The sequence below is a fragment of the Hemicordylus capensis genome, chromosome 1, assembly GCF_027244095.1.
Source record: "Hemicordylus capensis ecotype Gifberg chromosome 1, rHemCap1.1.pri, whole genome shotgun sequence".
In the NCBI taxonomy this organism is placed as follows: Eukaryota; Metazoa; Chordata; class Lepidosauria; order Squamata; family Cordylidae; genus Hemicordylus; species Hemicordylus capensis.
This window is the reverse complement of record NC_069657.1, coordinates 321,552,895-321,567,961: the sequence shown is the minus strand read 5'-3', so window position 1 is coordinate 321,567,961 and position 15,067 is coordinate 321,552,895. Positions and strand designations below refer to the sequence as shown.

General features: G+C 44.9%; 1 protein-coding gene across 3 annotated transcripts in view; it reads right to left on the bottom strand.

Annotated features, from left to right (window-relative positions):
• The window catches only part of FUT9 (fucosyltransferase 9), a 240,233-nt gene extending 230,373 nt beyond the window's left edge, over positions 1-9,860 (bottom strand). For 2 of the 3 annotated variants that reach the window (XM_053287559.1, XM_053287554.1), the window contains exon 1: positions 9,140-9,860. In XM_053287559.1, the coding sequence (XP_053143534.1) occupies positions 9,140-9,281 (142 nt within the window). In that variant the 5' untranslated portion in view covers positions 9,282-9,860. Of the gene's footprint in view, positions 1-8,177; positions 8,248-9,139 lie in introns of those variants that run through there. The other variant, XM_053287556.1, reaches the window with a different exon arrangement.
• Between the last annotated feature and the right edge of the window lie 5,207 nt (positions 9,861-15,067).

Below are 15,067 nucleotides of genomic sequence, written 5' to 3'. Positions count from 1 at the left end.
GTGCATGTGTGCGCATGTGTGTCAGTAAAGTATCAGAACTTGTAATTACCCATATATTAGTCCTGTCCCTGATGACAATATGATATTACACCAACAACAGAATATTTTCGTTTTTTGAAAAAATACTCCCATCATGACAATGGAAAACCCAATATGGTTGCTGCCTCTACCTCCCCATGGCCTGCCAATCAAAAGAGAAGTGTCCAGTTAGTTAAGTAGTGAATCACAGCACACCATCAGAGCACCTAAGCCCTGTAAAGGAACACAGCTCATGTCAAGATATCATGGGACTATGCAATATTTAGTAAAATGGAATGGCAAACTTGGTAATAGGGCCTGTTGTGAAAGTGCCTTTCAGGAATATATGACACATAGCTAATTTTCTATGCATGTATATGTATCTATCTCCCTCCTTATTACAGGTGCAACATGGAGATCCAGTGATACCTGTATGCAGCACAGAGATGCTCTGAATAGGATGCTCTGCACTGTTACTTTCTCTCTCTATGAAACAGCTGTCATGGCCCTCCTGTATGTTTCATCACCACGGGAGGTGGTACAAGCATTTGAGAAAAGAAGCTCATAAAAATTAATGTCTCAGTTCAACAGGGTGGATTGTTTAATTAATCCACCTTGACAGGGTAGAATGATGTCCCAGCTTGACAGGGGGGGGGGGGCAGTTTGGGATGTGTGTGTGTGTGTGTGTGTGTGTGTGTGTCATTTTTAAAGTTTAAAACATTTTAATTTTGAAAAATGTAAATACAAAATTCCTCATTTAAAAAGTAACATGGTAAAAAGTAAATCACATTACAAATATGCTACACCTATAACCTCTTGCTATACCTCTTAAAAATGAATTTATAGCTCTTTCACATACATTGAGTTATTTACCAAACATCGGCATTATGAAGGTTCAACCCACCACTGCCTAGTGGGACGCTACAATCTTCCCACTGCCAACAATCTATGTATCCTTCAGATACATAATCACCCTAATTAATTTCCTTCCTTCTACAAGTAAGGTGGTGTATTGGCATAGTATCAAATCTACACAGAGAGATTTGATACTGCAAATGTAACAAAGAATTGTTTATTAAAGGAATATTTAAAAATGCATTTAAGCTGAGCAAAGGAGACCCTTGTTTTTCATAAAAAACAGGTTTCTTTGTTCACGGGCCTAAAATAGCCTATTTTCAGCTATTCGTGGTATAGAGATCTGGTTTCTTTGTTTGCGTGCCTAAAACTAGGGCTGTTTCCTAGAGCTATTTTCAACTAATTAGGGCTAAGTGCCATCCGGAGATGACTTCCTGTGTGGTAGCCATTTTATGACTTTCCCACCAAAAACCAAAAAAGTCCCAAAATCGGAGGATTTGGGGGTTGGGGAGGCATTGCTGGAGTGCCAGAGAACAAGATAATGTGCTTTACGAGTCTTATTTCTGAACCTAATCCCCCAGTCCCCATAGGCTCAACATTACTTTTTTTCACAGTTTCCCCATTAGCCATACATAATAGGCCAGAAGGGAACCCCCACAAAAAAGAGGGCCTCCTGTGTCATTTTAAAATAAACATACAAAAACATAAATAATCTTTAAAACATAGATCATTTTTCTAATGAGGCTGGGTTTAGTCTTAATCCCTACCAAAACCCTGGTTTAGATTTCCTGTCTCCACTCCCAATAACTCTCACTCACTGAGACACCTTAGAGACACACGCCTCAAAACAGAAGGGCTCCTCTGATGGCTGTTTAAAATATGTAGTTTTAGAATGTTGCGCTCCAAGAGTTCCATTGCAGCTACCCAATTGCTTTCCTGGGTCTTTAATTTGCCTGCTGTCTCAGACACAAAGAGGATGTTCACATGAACAGACAAAGCCAGCCCTGCCTGGTATTGGCTGCCCAAGTGCTGGGATCAACGCCAATCCTGGAGCCCTTTGAGAAAGGTTAAAAATTTGTTTGAAATTGCCCACTTGTCCATTTCTTCTGTGGGTTGGGTAGTAGGTAGCACCCATCATGCCCTACCACACAACCCACTTTGTTGTCCTTAGGAGCTACTCATGGGGGGAAATGTTGTTTTGAGTTTTCCCCAGTGTTTTGAGTTTCCCAACTGTTTCCTATGGCCAGAACAAGCTGCACTCACAGAGTGCACACACACAAGTTTTGCATTGCAGTTTGTAATGCCTTTTTGCAACCCTGCCTTGAAAAACACTGCAGAACAAATACAGTCAGTAAAAGGAAATCTGTCCCTCCCAACACAGAACACACATTTCAAAAAGAGTCCAAAAATGCCCAAAAAAGAATAATTGACCCAGAATCCACTGCCAGCCAGTGCCTGCGCTGCAGTAACATCACTGGCACAAGTTGCTCTCTCACACACAATTATGACTCTTCACATTACTTCCTAGCATTGTAACAGCTGCCACAGCAGCATTCTTACTTAGCAGCAAATATAGACATGAGCTCAACTAGAACAACTTCAGCCATATTTTGACAGAGTATACCTTGCAATGCAGACTGCAGAGTCGACCAGAGCAATGAGTGAAGCACAAGTTAGTCTCAGGACCAGTCATGGAGCTCATCACAGAAATCACCAAGAAATATTAAGGGGGGGGGGGGAGAGAGAGAACAAGCACTACCAATGTCCATTTCCCACCACAACACTATCTCACAAACAAATCAAACCACAACTCAAGTAAGGTTCTAGGAAGGCACCCAAGTTCTGCCTTTGTCAGTCTGAGATCCAACAAAACCAGGCAGTTATTGCAAAAACAGCACAGCATATAATACTCAATGCTGAGAAAAGAAAACCACAAAACCAAACCTTTCTTCCTCCTACCGTCCTGATGTATTCGCTTCTTCAAGAGAGGCAGAGTATAAGGGCTCTCTCCCTGTCTCCCAGTCCTTTTGAATACATTTTGAATTTGAAATTCCCTCCTTTTGTGTTCCCTCTCCCTCCCCCCCCCCAGCCAATGGGGACCCAGTTCCTGATGACAACACTTGATTTGTATTATAACAAGGCAACCAAGAAGCAAGGAGACTGCAAACCAACTGGAAGCCAATGACAGAAAACCAATGAGCAAAGGAAAAGCAGGCCTCCAAAATGGCACTTGAAACACTTGAAATGTTCCGATCGAAATGGGGTCTTTCTATTTCAAGCTCAAAACAGGTCTTCTATTTGAAGGGTGTTCTGTTTCTAGTTTGAACTCGTCTAAACATTTTGCACCTCCCTAGTATATTTGAGTATACTACTGTCAAGTAACCATACCAGTAAATTCCCCATGAAAATCATGCAAATTCCCTATTAGTATGACTTTGTAACTTTTGTTACTTCCCATAAGTGCTCTAATTTATAATTATAGAGATACTTCTGATGAGTCAACAATTTGATATTACAATAGTTGTTAAGGTTTGGTTCCTCGTCCAAATAAATGAATGTGGAGTATATTTATAAAACAAAATGATCTGAGAATGTTTGTGCAGGAATTGACACAGTCCCACCAGCAAAGGCAAATCACTAGAGATGTGAATGGAACCGCTGCTGGGTGGTTCGAAGGCAGCAGGGGTGCCTCTTTAAGGGTGGAGGAGGGTGCACTTACCCCTGCTGCCACTTTTCCCCTGCCGGCGCTCATTACTGTTAAAAGTCTTCGGGGCGGCAGCATACCTCCCTGCTGCCCTGTTGCCCTCCTCAGCCGGAAGTGGCCGGAAGTACTATGGAAAACACCTATATCAGGCAACAGTGATATAGGAAGATGCTGAAAGGCATCAATTCATACTGCGCAGGAGATGGCAATGGTAAATCCCTTCTGTATTCTACCAAAGGAAACCACATGGCTCTGTGGTTGCCAGGAGTCAACATCAACTTGATAGCACAACATTACTTTACAACTTTACTGACTGCAATATAAGGATTATGTATGAAAGCACCCTAAACACTTTAAGGTGTGTTGTTGTTTTTGTAGATGAAGATGATAATGGTGCTATCATTTTATGCCTGAGAAAGCAATGAAGAGACCTTTCTACAGATTTTCAGTTTCTCATGAAATATTTCACCCATTGTTTTCTCATTTTTAAAAATGTTCTGTTTGTTACAGGTTTTAGCTGTTCAATAGTTCACTTGTTTCCCATAGTATATCTTAATTTTTGTTATATTTTCAATTTTTTTTTTGCTCTTATTGTGTTACCTTGCTATGTTTTGCAAAAATCCATTTACTATATTCAAATTAAAACTTAGCTAGCACATAGCATCCTTTATTGCAGTTCTAATTGATTTATCACAATCCTATGATTCATTAAATAATTACAGATTAGAATTGTAGAACATTTTTACATTTAGGAAAAAACACTTCCCATTAGTTTTAAATACAGTTCTCCACCTCCCCTTTCATAATGTTATATAAAATAGCTAGTTTAGCTTAAATGTAATTCCTTAAAACGGAATTTCATGAGTGATGAATATGAAAATATCATTAAGAGCATTAGTAATGGAAATCTCTTTGATTCCACATATGTGTTTCTTTTTAATTACTCTTGCAGGTACAATTAATCAAGTCATACATATAAGCCAGCATGAGGCATTTGAAAACTGCCAATTCAAATATCCACTCAGCCATGAAGCTCATTCATTGGCCTTGGGCATGTACTATCTCTCAAGCTAACGTATCTCACAGGGATGTGGCAGAGACAAAGTGAGATAAGCCTATACTGACAGCTTTCAACAGCCTTATAAATGTAAGAAATCTAACTAAATAAGAATACACACAGAAATACAAATAGCCAGCCCAGTCCTGACTGAAAGCTAAAAAGCCTTAAAAGTGAAGGATTATCAGACTAGAATTCCTTCCATCAATGTTGAGTCTTACAGATGTTATCCCATGAATATGCTTTGCATGTCTTTGCACTCTACCCCCACCATGGTCCTGATCCAGATCAGCCCCTGTGGTTACCATCTGACAAGAGGAAAAAAGTGGATTGGTGCTGCCATGTTCTAAATTGGGTCCACACAATATGGAGTAAGGTTAAAATTAGGGGTGTGCACCAACAGTTAGTCCTGAACTGGTTCACCTCAAACTGAGGCCGTTTGGAGGTTTGATTGCAGACTGAACCGGGGGCAGTTTGCTCCATGATTGAACCAAACTCGGCCCAGTTCGGGTGAACCTGTTCAGGATGAACAGGGGTGGCTGGGCAGGTGGGGTAAGAGGGGAAAGAAGCTGCTTACCACGGCCGGCTAGTGTGTCTGCTGGCACAGCTACACTCTACTGCTCACCTTCCCAGCGCAGCAAGCACACTTCCCCCTCCTTTCCCAAGCTGGTGGCTCAGGAAAGGAGCAGGGAGCAAGCACACTTGCTACACCAGGAGGGCAGCAGCAGTACTCGCAGCCATGCCAGCTGGCTGGGTACATTGCTTCTTTCCCCTCTCATCCCACCCGCCCGGCTGCTTCTGTTCGTTCTGAAGTGCTTTGCCTGAACTGGGCCCGATTCAGTTTAATCACAAGCTGAACCGGGGGTGGTTCAGACCTCCAAACTGGTCTCAGTTCTTTCCCTTCTTGCTGCTGCTGCCTAGGGAATGCCCCTTTACTTGTAAAGAGGAATCCTCGCCGGATTCTCCTTTACAAGTACATCCTCCGAACCAGTTTGGCCCCTGTTTGGTGGTCGGACTGGACCTGGTGGGTGGACATAGAACTGAACTGGGCTGGTTTGAATCTGGATTAGGTATGGATTCGAATCTAACCAGCCAAACTGGTTCAGTGCACACCCCTAGTTAAAACCTCCTCTCCCTTCCATTGTAATTCCAATCTGGCTGCTATTTAAAATGAAAAACAAGCATGCACTTGCAAAGCATAAAGTAACATATTGCTTGACCCATATCCTAAACTTTTCCCGTATTATATTTGCATCAACACTAATATTTATCATTGTTCCAACCACTGTATCAGAGAGATCACTCTAGTGATGAGAAGGGGAGATATTTGACCAAATTCCATGTTCAAACAGCAGCTATTCTCCAGATGCAGAGTAGATGGGTATGTCCAAACTGCAATAAACTGACAACTGCAAGTTGTAAGCACAATCTGACTAGCTGTACTCACAGCCCTGCAGGCTTTTGCTCTCCTTCCTTCCATTTTCTGGCTGCATGGAAAACAGGGAGCTAGCACAATTGTTGCAGCACCACCTGCCGGCCAGCTCTTGCATTCAGAAATTAACCTGCAGTCGCCACAGACATTGTATGGTTAAAATCACTTAATGCAAGAGTTGGCTGGCAGGTGGCACTACCAGAATTGTGCTAACTGTTTTATGTGCGGTCAGAGAATAAGAAAGCAGAAAGAAGGAGAGTGAAAGCCCAAGGGTCTGTGTGTGCAGGCAGTCAGATCATGCTGGCAACTTGCAGGGAAGCACACAATTTATTGCAGTCTGGACATACCTGATATTACAGCTTGAAGTGAATACAGCTCCTCAAAACAAAGTCACACTAATCAAGCAAGAGCAATCTCATATAGATCAACATACTATATAGCACATATTATATAATATATCTAAAATGCTGATTCCATATAGTATGTTTTATAATATATAGTATATTTTATAATATAAAGCACACTATATAACATATCTAATATGCTGTTGGATGGAGTACACCCTTTGATTCAGCACCCAAGGCCATTTCATCACTGTGATCTCTGGAGAATCAGGTCTGCAGAGAACCAGTTGGTTGGTTGCTGCATCTCTTAACAGAGATGATTCTGATATCATCAGTCATGTGCTTGATGAGGTGGGAGGACTATTAGATATACTCTTACTTTTTCACCCAGCCAGTGCTATCTCTCAATATGCGCATGTGCAAATAACCTCATGTACAGCATAGCCAACTACTAGATATCAATGATCTCTCATCTGGTCCAGTGCTTGGGGCTCTGCTAGCTAAATAGCATCAGCAGAGAATATCACTGAACCAGCAACAGGCTTAGCAACTGCTACTTTGTATATATTCTTGATTTTGGTTCAACTCGGGGAATAAAATATTGAGTTGAGGTTTCATTTAATATTATATACAGTCCAATAACAAACATTTCCATAAATTCTGCCTCTTAATAAAAGATTTTATCTAATAGGATTTCCTACTAATATGTCTGCAACATTCCTGTTTCTTCATAGAGAATACATGCTTTTTAGTAGTATCTAGGGATTGTTACATTTATTTTTCATGCCATACGTTGCAATGAATATATTAAACAATTTTGCATAACTCACTTTTGCCTGTTAGTTTTTCTTTTAGCCTTGGTTAATACATAGTAAAAAACTTGGCATAGGTTCAAGTTCAGATCATACAAATAAAAAAAGACATGGCAGCGGGGGGGAGATCCTAAGTTCTTATATTTTTGTCTATCTTACTTCAAAAAAATTCATTTTATTGCACTAAGCATAACTATATGCATATGTAGATGTTCTACAATATTTGTGGGGTTTTTTAAAAAAAATATTCAGAAAAAAGCATAAATCAGAACAATGGCTTTTGAGCTACACCTTTGTATTGCAATAGGAAAGTTGAGCCATTACTATATAACCACTACAAATGACAGACTGACTAATTACCATAACAACCCATGGATCTTCTTATTAAATAAGGAAGGAAGGCAGAAATGAAGAGAGAGAGAGAGAGAGAGAGAAGAAAGAAAGAATTCTTTGTCATATTTGCAACTTCTAAAATAAAAGACACTACACAAAAACAAAACAACTCCCCCCAGCAGCAGGAATTCTAGGAGAATACAGCGTACCCCAGTTTCTTCAATCCAGCACAAATATTATTACAGTATCTTCCAGGAAAGGTTACAAAATTTACTCAAGTGCAAACTTCTGCTTATATTTGAAAGGTGACAGGATTGTAGAGAGTCACTTCAGCAACAGGCTCAGCTACCTATCTCTAACTATGTCCACAACACAGCGAGTGATACAAGGTAGGAAGTGGCAAGTGGGGGATCTGAGGAGATTGCTGTCATAACAACCCTTCCACAGAAGACTGTGGAAATACAAAAAAAATACTACACTGCCTACAGTGAGAGAGAAAGAGAGGGGGGATGGGGAGCTTGCTTGCTTTCTTTCTTTTTGGCTACCTACCTACTTGTTTTTAGTTCTATAAAGTTCCTCTTTGTCTGCTTCTCCATTCACCCTGGACCATCTGAAGGCTTACCTAGGACAAAAATCGCATTACAGCAGCACTTGCATGCCAGGTGTACCGTGCTTTCTTCTGCAAAGATCAAATTTTTAACTCAGTCCAGAGAAATGGTCCAGTGCTCCTCTGGAGAAGGTCTGGCACAACCCCAGGAAGCTAGCGGGCAACCAGGAACCTCTTTAAAGACTTCATTGTACAGGAAGGAGGAGGAGAGGAGGAGGAGGAGGAGGAGGGAAAGGGGAGAAGCCTGCAAGGGCATGAGTGACTACTGAAGGGAAATCTCCGGCTTCCATTCACCTACCTCCCGTTCAAATATACATATACATACACATACACATTATATATATATATGGAAAGGGTCCTTCCAAAAGTTAAACGATGTTTTAAAATCAGTGGCGAGAGAATCATTGGATTGGGGGAGGCGGATGCCGGATATTATAGAAGAGTCTCTCCGGGCGGGCAGAGCTGAAGACTCTGAATGGGTAGAGCAGCTGAGTTGGGAAAGGGAGAAATGCCCCTGAGTGGCCAGTGCCGATGGGGAAGAAGTGGGACGCGGCGCAAGGCAATTGATCCAAAATTGGGGGTTGGGGGGAGCACGCTGAAGATGAAGCTTCAGCGCTTGAGTTGCTGCTTTTCTATCCGTCCCTGGGAGAGACCTCCCCGTTTCCTTTTTCCTTCATTCCTCAGAAGTGACACCCAGCCCCTTTAGCCATGAGGCGACGGTGGGGGGGACTCGCCAGAGCAAAGTCGGGCACCTTCCCCCTGGGCATGAATGCCATTCACTCCTCCCACCCACCCCCACCAGAGAGCCCTCCTATCACCACGACCAATTCCTTCCTCCAAGAGACACAGAGAGCGCAAGCACTCCATAGAGAAGCGCACCCACACACACACACACACACACCGCACACACAATACATATACACCCCGCCGGGAAGAGCAGAGCAGGTGTTTTGGGGAGGAGTCCCTGATTTACTCACCCGTCCTTGCTGGGAAAAGGCGGGAGCGCAGACGAGGTGCCGCCCTGGGGGCAGCAGGGCAAGAAGAGCAGCAGGAGCAGGAGCGGGCGCAGGAGGGAGCGGCGGAGCCCGGGCAGCTCCTGCGCGCGCTCTCGCTGCCCATTCCCGGCGCTGGTGGTGGATGGAGGAGCCTCGGAGAGGAAGAGAGCGCGAGCGAGCGACAAAAAGAGAGGGCTTGGGCTCGCGCACGCGCGTGGTTGGCAAGCGAGGCGAAGGGGAGGGGGAAGAAAGGGGTGGCGGGGCTGTCGTGGCGATGGTGGTGGTGCTGGAAGCGCGCGAGGTGAACGGGGAGCCCTGCCGCCGTGTCCTGCTTTGACGCCCCAGAAGCGCAGTCGGCGTCACGGTTGTTCCCCCTTCACCTCTCCCCCTGCAGCAGCAAGCCTTGCCGCCTCGTCATGTGGTCCTTTCTCCAAGAGAGCGCGAGCCGCCCTGCCTGAGGGAGGGAGAGCAGGACGAGCCTGGCGCTCATCTAGCTTCGCCGCTCGCGCATAGCGTGGTCCCCATTTGTTGTTGGGCGGCTTCTAGGGAGCTGTTAGCGTCCATCTCCGCCACTCATTCAATTAGGAAGGTCGTTCACGAGTCGAAGGGCAGTGAGGAGGAGGAGGACACACACCAACCCCATCTCCATCCCCGTCCTCAGTCGCTCCAGTGCTACAGCACCTGCAAAACAGCCGAGCGTTCGGCTTTCCGTTGCTAGCTGCAAAAAGAGGCAGGAAATCAGGTTTACGCAAAACCAAAGGAAAGCACGGCATGCCTCGTGAAAGTGACACATTTGTTTGTCGGCTATGAGTCGTGCTTTTGTGCTTACTGTCCACTCACAGAGTCGCCTCACCGTTGTCGTGGACACCTTTGTGGACAATAACGAAACGCGTGTGTAAAGAGAGAGGAGACCAGAAAAACCTAGGCAAACGCTCGCTTTGCGTCGGGGGACTCCGACTCATCGCAGCACACCTTTGCAATGAAATGCCACCACGAAATGGGTTAACACTGGGAAGCACAGCCAAGCGTAAAGACGCAGCGCCGCTCGGCCTGTGTGCCCGTGCGCGCCGTATTTGTTTTCTTGGCTAGGTTAGTAGGAGGGCAGGGGAGAGTCCAGTCACCAGTGCCTTCGGAATGTCGGATCGTCTGTTCTGAAGGTTTCCAGCCAACAGAACAAGCGTAGGAAGAATTATGGACCATGACCAGAACAAATCATGCACAGCGACTCGGAAGAAGTTTTGCTGACTTTTTCTGTTTTTTGTTTTAACATCAATGCAGCGTTTTTCAAGGCTGTACATGGCATGGCAATTTAAGAGATTTGTGATTATTAATAATAAATAGTCATTAGAATCATCCATGCATTTATTTTCAAATGTGTCGATTAAAGTAAATTCGTCCCTTCCTTCTTCAATGTTTAAACATAAACAATTGACGAGGAGCAAACAACGATGGAGGAAAATATTGAATGCGGTCAGTTCTTCTAACCCTAAACTCCTCTAGCCAACTGTAATTCTGTGCATCCGATGTCAACAGCTGACATATGTAGATCCTCCAATCAAAGCACTGAGCTCCTGCTGATCCTGTACGGGTGAGATGCATGGTGTATTCTTTGTCCATGATACTTCTTGCACTCCCCTAAAGTTCTGTCTCTGGTGCTATTCAGCTTCTGTCATATGCTTATCACAGATGACACAAAACCAACAGATGACACAGATGACACAAAACAGAAACAGAGAAACAGATGACACAAAACCAAGCTGTACTGCACACTCTGAGGAAATGCCGCTAAAAACATACCCCAAGCAACTTATCCTTCCCAGATATCTTTCCCAAGTATCTGGTATTCAACCATCTGCTATATTCAGAGTTATTCTTTATGTTGTTATATTGGCCCAGCCCAGGTATCCAGCTTACACTGAAGAGCTGAGCCAATAACAACACAAAGAATGCCTCTGAATACATGAGACAGTAGATGTCCAATAACTAGATGCTGCTCGTAACCAAGCCACTAGCTCAGTTCCTCTGTGGCGCCCAACTGGACCCCTTCCCCAACTCTGGAACTTGTGCAATCTAAATTCCTGTGGGCAACACCAGGCCCGTAGCCAGCCTAAAAGTTTGGAAGTGGAATCACAAGGGGGGGGGGCAGTCAGGCTGCCCACCTATTGTTGTTTGTTTGTTTGTTTTATCATATTTATATACCACCTGATATCATCTCTAGGCGGTGTACAAAATTTAAAATATTTAAAAGTTACAAATTAAAGTGCATAATAAAACAATAGAATAAAATAGATATTTAAAAAGTTTTAAAATTATTAAAATTAATTCTAATTAAATGCTTGCGAAAACAGGAGAGTCTTGAGGTTCTTCCTGAAAACAAACAGAGAAGAAGATGCTCTTATTTCAGTAAGGAGCATATTCCAAAGCCATGGGGCAGCCACAGAGAAAGCCTATCTCCTTTGCAGAGTTTCAGCCATACATCTATGTACATTCTGTACATTCTCTCTCTCTCTCTCTCTCTCTCTCTCTCTCTCTCTCTCTCTCTCTCTCACAGCCCCAGACAAGAGTCACACATCCCCTCCCCCTAGCCTCTATTTTGCTTCGCTAGCCTGCTGCCAGGATCCATCATCAGGAGGGGGAAGACAGACATAGGTACACACTGACACACACCAACTCATACTACCTGCCTCACCTGTAAACACCCCCCTCCTGCATAATGCCTTAATATCAATCAAGTCAAGAACACAGCCAGCTACTTGCCCGATATGCTCAGCTGAAGGAGAGGACTAGAGACTAGTCCTTTCTCTCCTCCTCCATGTTTAGGGATGTGTGTTTCGTTTTGGATACAACACGTTTTGTGCACAAAACAGGCCATTTCGGCTGTTTTGTAGCCAAAACAAAACACCCAATGCTCAAAACAGAAGATTTTCTAGCCAAAACAAAACGTCCCTGTTTTGGATACAAAACGTTTTGTTGTTTCAGCTGTTCCGGAACTCCATTTTGCAATCGCAAAAAGTCTTTCTCCTTCCATTTCCATTTTGAGTTTTGACATCTGTTTGAATTTCCAGCCCTTCCAGCCTGCAGATTGGCCAGTGAAAGCATGGGCTGATCTGCTGGCAATTGCCTCCTTATTCCTTTTAAGCAAATTTAAGGGTAAATTTTACCCTCATTGGCTAGTGGGGCAGTGTGCATTTACCCTCACTGGCCAGTGGGGCAGTGTGCATTTCATTGTTGTTGTTGTTGTTGTTGTTGTTGTTGTTCTACACACTGTTGTGTGTAGAACAATTGCATTTCGGGCGGGGAGGATGTGGATGTGCATGACCTTTGGAAATCTGGCTGATTTTCCCCAAAGCTCTGCTGTTGTTGATGTGTGATGTTGATGTTATTTGAGGTGGATTTGGGGCAGAAAGGGGGCTTTGGGGGCAGAAGAGTGGTTCAGGTGGTAGTGCCCCAATGGGTGCCTGCTGCCACCCAGATTCCAAAGGAATTGGAAAAAGGGCTGATTTTTAAAGAATTTTTGAAGTTGACATGTCTATGGGGCAGAAAGGGGACCTGAGTGGAAAAACAGTGGGTTGGGTGGCAGTGCCCCAAGGGGTGCCTGCCACAGCTCAGATTCCAAAGGAATAGGGCAAAGGGCTGATTTCTTAGCAATTGTTGAAGTTTACGCTTCTTTAAAGTCCCCCCCCCCCGGAATAATGGAGGTTTCAGCAGACCCATAACTCCACCTGGGGGGCACTGGGGTGGCTGGGAGCGAGTGGTGGTGTAGTGTACATAGGGTGCCAACCACCCCCATGGGTTGCTAACCCATGGAGTGCTGGGTTCTGTTGTTTCTGAGGTGTTCTGAGTGTAGATTTTCTGGTAGCATATGAGATTTTCAATGAGAAGCCATGAATCCACTCTCACATGCTACCAGAGAATCTGAATCTACACTCAAAACATCTCAGAAACAACAGAACCCAGTACCCCATGGGTTAGCAACCCATGGGGGTGGTTGGCACCCTATGTGCTCTACACCACCACTCGCTCTGGGCCACCCCGGTGCCCCACAAGTGCAGTTATGGGGCTGCTGAAACCTCCATCATTCCCTATGGGGAAGAACTTGAAAGATGTGTAAACGCCATTAAATCTTTAAAAATCAGCTCTCTGCCCAATTCCGTTGAAATAATTCTGGCAGTTTCTTTGCCCCCATTGGGCATTACCACCCACCCTACTCTGCTCTGGGCCACCCCTTTCCCCCCAACATGAAGCTATACTTTTGTTGAAACCTCCATTATTCCCTAATGGGAAAATCCTATACTTCAACAATTCACCAAAGATCAGCCCTTTGCCCAATTCCTCTGAAATTTGGGTGGTAGTTTCCACCCATTGGGCACTACCACCCCCACCCACTAGTTTTTCCCTGGGGGCATTTTTTAAAATCCAAATCGTTTCGGATTTGGATTTTGCAATTTCGAACAAAGAACAAAATTGGGGTGAGCAGTCTCACTCACACTGGCTCTTTGAGTAGGCGTGCGGGCGGGAGAAGATGAAAGCACAGCCTAGCAGCTGCTTGCTTGCTCGCTCGGCAGGAACAGGAGGAGGAGGAGCGGCTGGAGTGCTGGTGCAGCAGGCTGTGAGGCGAGTTATTCTCCTCCCTCCTCAGCTGAGCTCCTGGTGGCTGCTGGGGAGAAAGAAGATTTTTTTTTGTGGGGTGGCAGGTGCACTCTGTGCCACCATCTGGCTACAGATCTGGACAACACTCCAAGTACCAAGATGTGTCTCCAGTGCCACCTTGCACATGGAGACAGGCCTGATCAAGGTGGAGACTAGGGTGTGGATGGACATGCTCTGCTACTGGCTCAGACTATCCTTTTGCTTTGTTGGTCTTGCCCCCTTAACCCTACTTGTTGATTACCAATCTAGTTACTCAGTCAATTGAGACAAAAATTGCTACCCTGGGCCTCTCTCCTTCGACCTTATTTAGCATGGGCCATGCCCAGGCGGACACCACCATCAAGCAGCACATGAGAGACATTGAGCACCATACCAATCTCAACAGGGCCCCGAAATTTCATATAAGTGATGGGCTTAGATATTCTGCCTCTCCAGCGACATACTTTTCTCAGTTGGAGGTTCCAAAGCACAGGAGAGCATTCACTTTGGCTCACTATCACACCCTCCCTTCAGCATTGCTAGAAGCAGAGGCGCTCTTACCCCTGGACTTCCAGGCCGAAGTCCAGGACCTTCACAACCCCTGGGGGCCTCCAAATCCTCCTTAATCTGTCCTGGGTGGTGCTGGCCCACCACTGCCCTGGGTGGCCACTGAGTGTGACCTCTGCTTTAAAGACAGAGGGGGAGTGGGGAAAGAAAAATGTGGGATGGGAATACTGCATGTGTCATGGTATGTGTGGGGGGGCCCTCCAAAGCAGGGGGGCCTCCAAAGACCTTGAGGTCCAGGCTCCAAAATTACCTTGGTGCAGCTCTGGCTAGAAGGCCTCCATTTGCAGAGCGACTATGCCCCTGTGACTCAGGGCAGATTGAAACTACCAAGCATGTCCACCTCCACGGTCTGTTTTACAGAGACCTCTGTGCCTCCCTTATCCTTCCATTGCTATGCAAGTATCTGGGATGCTTGAGCCAATTCTCTGTCTCCTTCCTGCTTTCTGACTTTAAGCCTGCCATCACATATAGCATTGCCAGGTTCTGTACAGCAGCGTCCGGCATGCGTGGCGGATGGTAGGCAGTGGGTCCTATCTGCCTTAGTCTGACCTCCGGTGACTCAGCGTGGGCTCTATGCTTTGCTCATTCAGAACTGCATACCCTAGATTATTTTCTTACTGCCCCGTATAGCTTTATAGTCCTACAGCCTGGCTGTTATCCAGTCCTATTACTTACACTTCTATGCATTTTGTCTTCTTATGTCTCTTAACTTTT